General features: G+C 30.0%; 1 protein-coding gene across 1 annotated transcript in view; it reads left to right on the top strand.

Annotated features, from left to right (window-relative positions):
- The window catches only part of LOC107709537 (kinesin-like protein KIF13A), a 77,745-nt gene that overhangs the window by 70,401 nt on the left and 5,094 nt on the right, over positions 1 to 2,250 (top strand). The window contains exon 36 of the mRNA XM_016514035.1: positions 1,572 to 1,729. Coding sequence (XP_016369521.1) covers positions 1,572 to 1,729 — 158 coding nt within the window. The remainder of the gene's footprint in view (positions 1 to 1,571; positions 1,730 to 2,250) is intronic.

The following is a 2,250-nucleotide window of genomic DNA, read 5'->3' as shown; positions in this document are numbered from 1 at the left end:
CACTCACTCAGAGACACTCACAGAGACCCTCCCTCACACACACACACACACACTCACTCACTCACTCACTCACTCACTCACTCACACACACACACAGAGACACTCACAGAGACTCTCCCTCCCTCACACACACACACACACACACACTCACACACACACATACACTCAATGCTTCGTTCCCATTATGTGTCTCATATACCATTCATATTGTGTTTCCACCCTCCATATTCTCACATATTTTATGATCTGACAATGATTCAGGCTCTGATCCCTGTCTTAAAGTGTTTCTAAGTGTCTCTCAGTCCACAGAGAAGCTGTCTTTCAGCCAGGGTCCAAAATGAACACTAAATTAAGATCCAAATGCAAGTGAAAATCATCAATTGGCTGGTAATTTCATTAGGATCTCTAAACTGATCCTGATGATGCTTTGTAAGAATCCTCATCTGAATCTCACTAGTGACATTAATTCAGTTTAAATCAAAGACATATAAAACAATTTGCGAAAGAAAAATGAACCACCCAAATGTAAATATAACAAAAATATATTATTCCAATTTTAAAAAAAGCAAAAAATTATTTTCATTGAGGAATATTCATTATTTGTGCATTTTTTTTCTTTTCTTTTTGCTTGTAAATTCTCCCCATATTAGTTAATTTTGGACCCTGTTCCCAGCATGCGTCAGTCCCTCAAGCCTGTTCATTTATACAGCCACAGATTTATTCAGACTGACCTCTACATGATGCTGAACCTGTTAACCGGAAGTATGAGTTTAAAGGAATAGTTCACCTAAAAAAAATGTTAATTCACTTTATTTAAAATTTTATTTAAAATTTAGATTTAAAAAGTCTAAAATGTTATATAGCCATTATGTAAAAATAATAAAATATTTCTAACACCTTAAATACATTTGGGTTTTCATATTTTAATTACATTATTATTTACAGAGAAGTTAAGAATATTTAAATAAAACTAAACAATTATTATCCTTCATTAAAACTAAAACTATTATTCATAAAAAATAAATAAATAAATAAATAAATAAATAAATATATATATATATAAATATTAGCTGAAAAACTTATTCAGTTAGATACCTAGGCAATGTTTCTAATTTTCGTTTAGTTTAATTTGAAGAATTAAAATTACTACCTGGAAATAAAAAAAAAACTGAACTAAAAATAAATTAAACACAAATATAAATATTTATTTTTTTAAAAACTAATAAAAATGATAAAAGCACATAAAAATATTACTAAAATGAAACTAAAAATTAAGCTAAAATTAAAATGAAAACAGAAAATGTAAAAACAAAAGCTAATTCAAAGTATTATTTAAAAAGTATACTTTGTAGCATTGTATGTAAAAGAGCAGCTCTGATGCTGTACAAAACATCTAATTTTGTGTTCAGTGAAGAAAGAAGAAAATAATACGAGGAATGTCAGAACAACATGAACATGAGTTTTTGTGCTAACTATTCCTTTAAAAGTGCTGAATCTGTGGCTGTGTGCATGTGCGCTCACCTGTTGGCTGTGCTGCATGGCTCGTGTGAAGTGTGCTGTTGTGCCCTGATTGCAGAGCATGCGTTGGTTTGCGGACCCCGGCGGCCCCTGGTCCAGACCCAGGGCTCAGAGCGAGGGCCGTGGCACCAGTGACATCATCAGCAGCTCGGCCAATCACAGACAGCCCAGACTGAGCACTGATCTCACTCACACGCGGCCGCACGCTGCTGTAAGTCAACACACGCATGTCGCATACTAGTTAGTACTACTAGGAAGGGCCCTCTTGAAACTGTCGATTACCACAGAAAATCATTTTTAACCTGTCCATTATGTTGTATGTTTCTTTTAAATATGATACCTTTTTAATTTTAAAATGTTTATTTAATTTTAAATCTAAAACATTGCATAACAGTAAAAAGTTTTCATATCTTAATCATTATTTACAGAGAAGTTGTTCAGCATATTTTAATTAAAAGTATAGTATTTTAAATAATTATTATAATTTATATAATATAGTTTATATAAAGTTTTATATATTTTAAATATATATATATATTTAATTTAAAACAAATATTTAACATTAAACATTACTATTAATAAAAGATACTGCAAATTAGTTTTTCAAGAACAAGGAATTTTAATAATGTTTATATATATATATATATATAATTTTTAAATTTGTAAAACATATGAATATATAATACTATTATAAAACATATATAAATAATAATAAAACATAGTACAAAATAC

Source organism: Sinocyclocheilus rhinocerous, unplaced genomic scaffold, assembly GCF_001515625.1.
Source record: "Sinocyclocheilus rhinocerous isolate Xijiao unplaced genomic scaffold, SAMN03320098_v1.1 scaffold2611, whole genome shotgun sequence".
Classification (NCBI taxonomy): domain Eukaryota; kingdom Metazoa; phylum Chordata; class Actinopteri; order Cypriniformes; family Cyprinidae; genus Sinocyclocheilus; species Sinocyclocheilus rhinocerous.
Note: the sequence above shows the minus strand (reverse complement) of the source record. Positions and strands in the feature narration are given on the sequence as shown.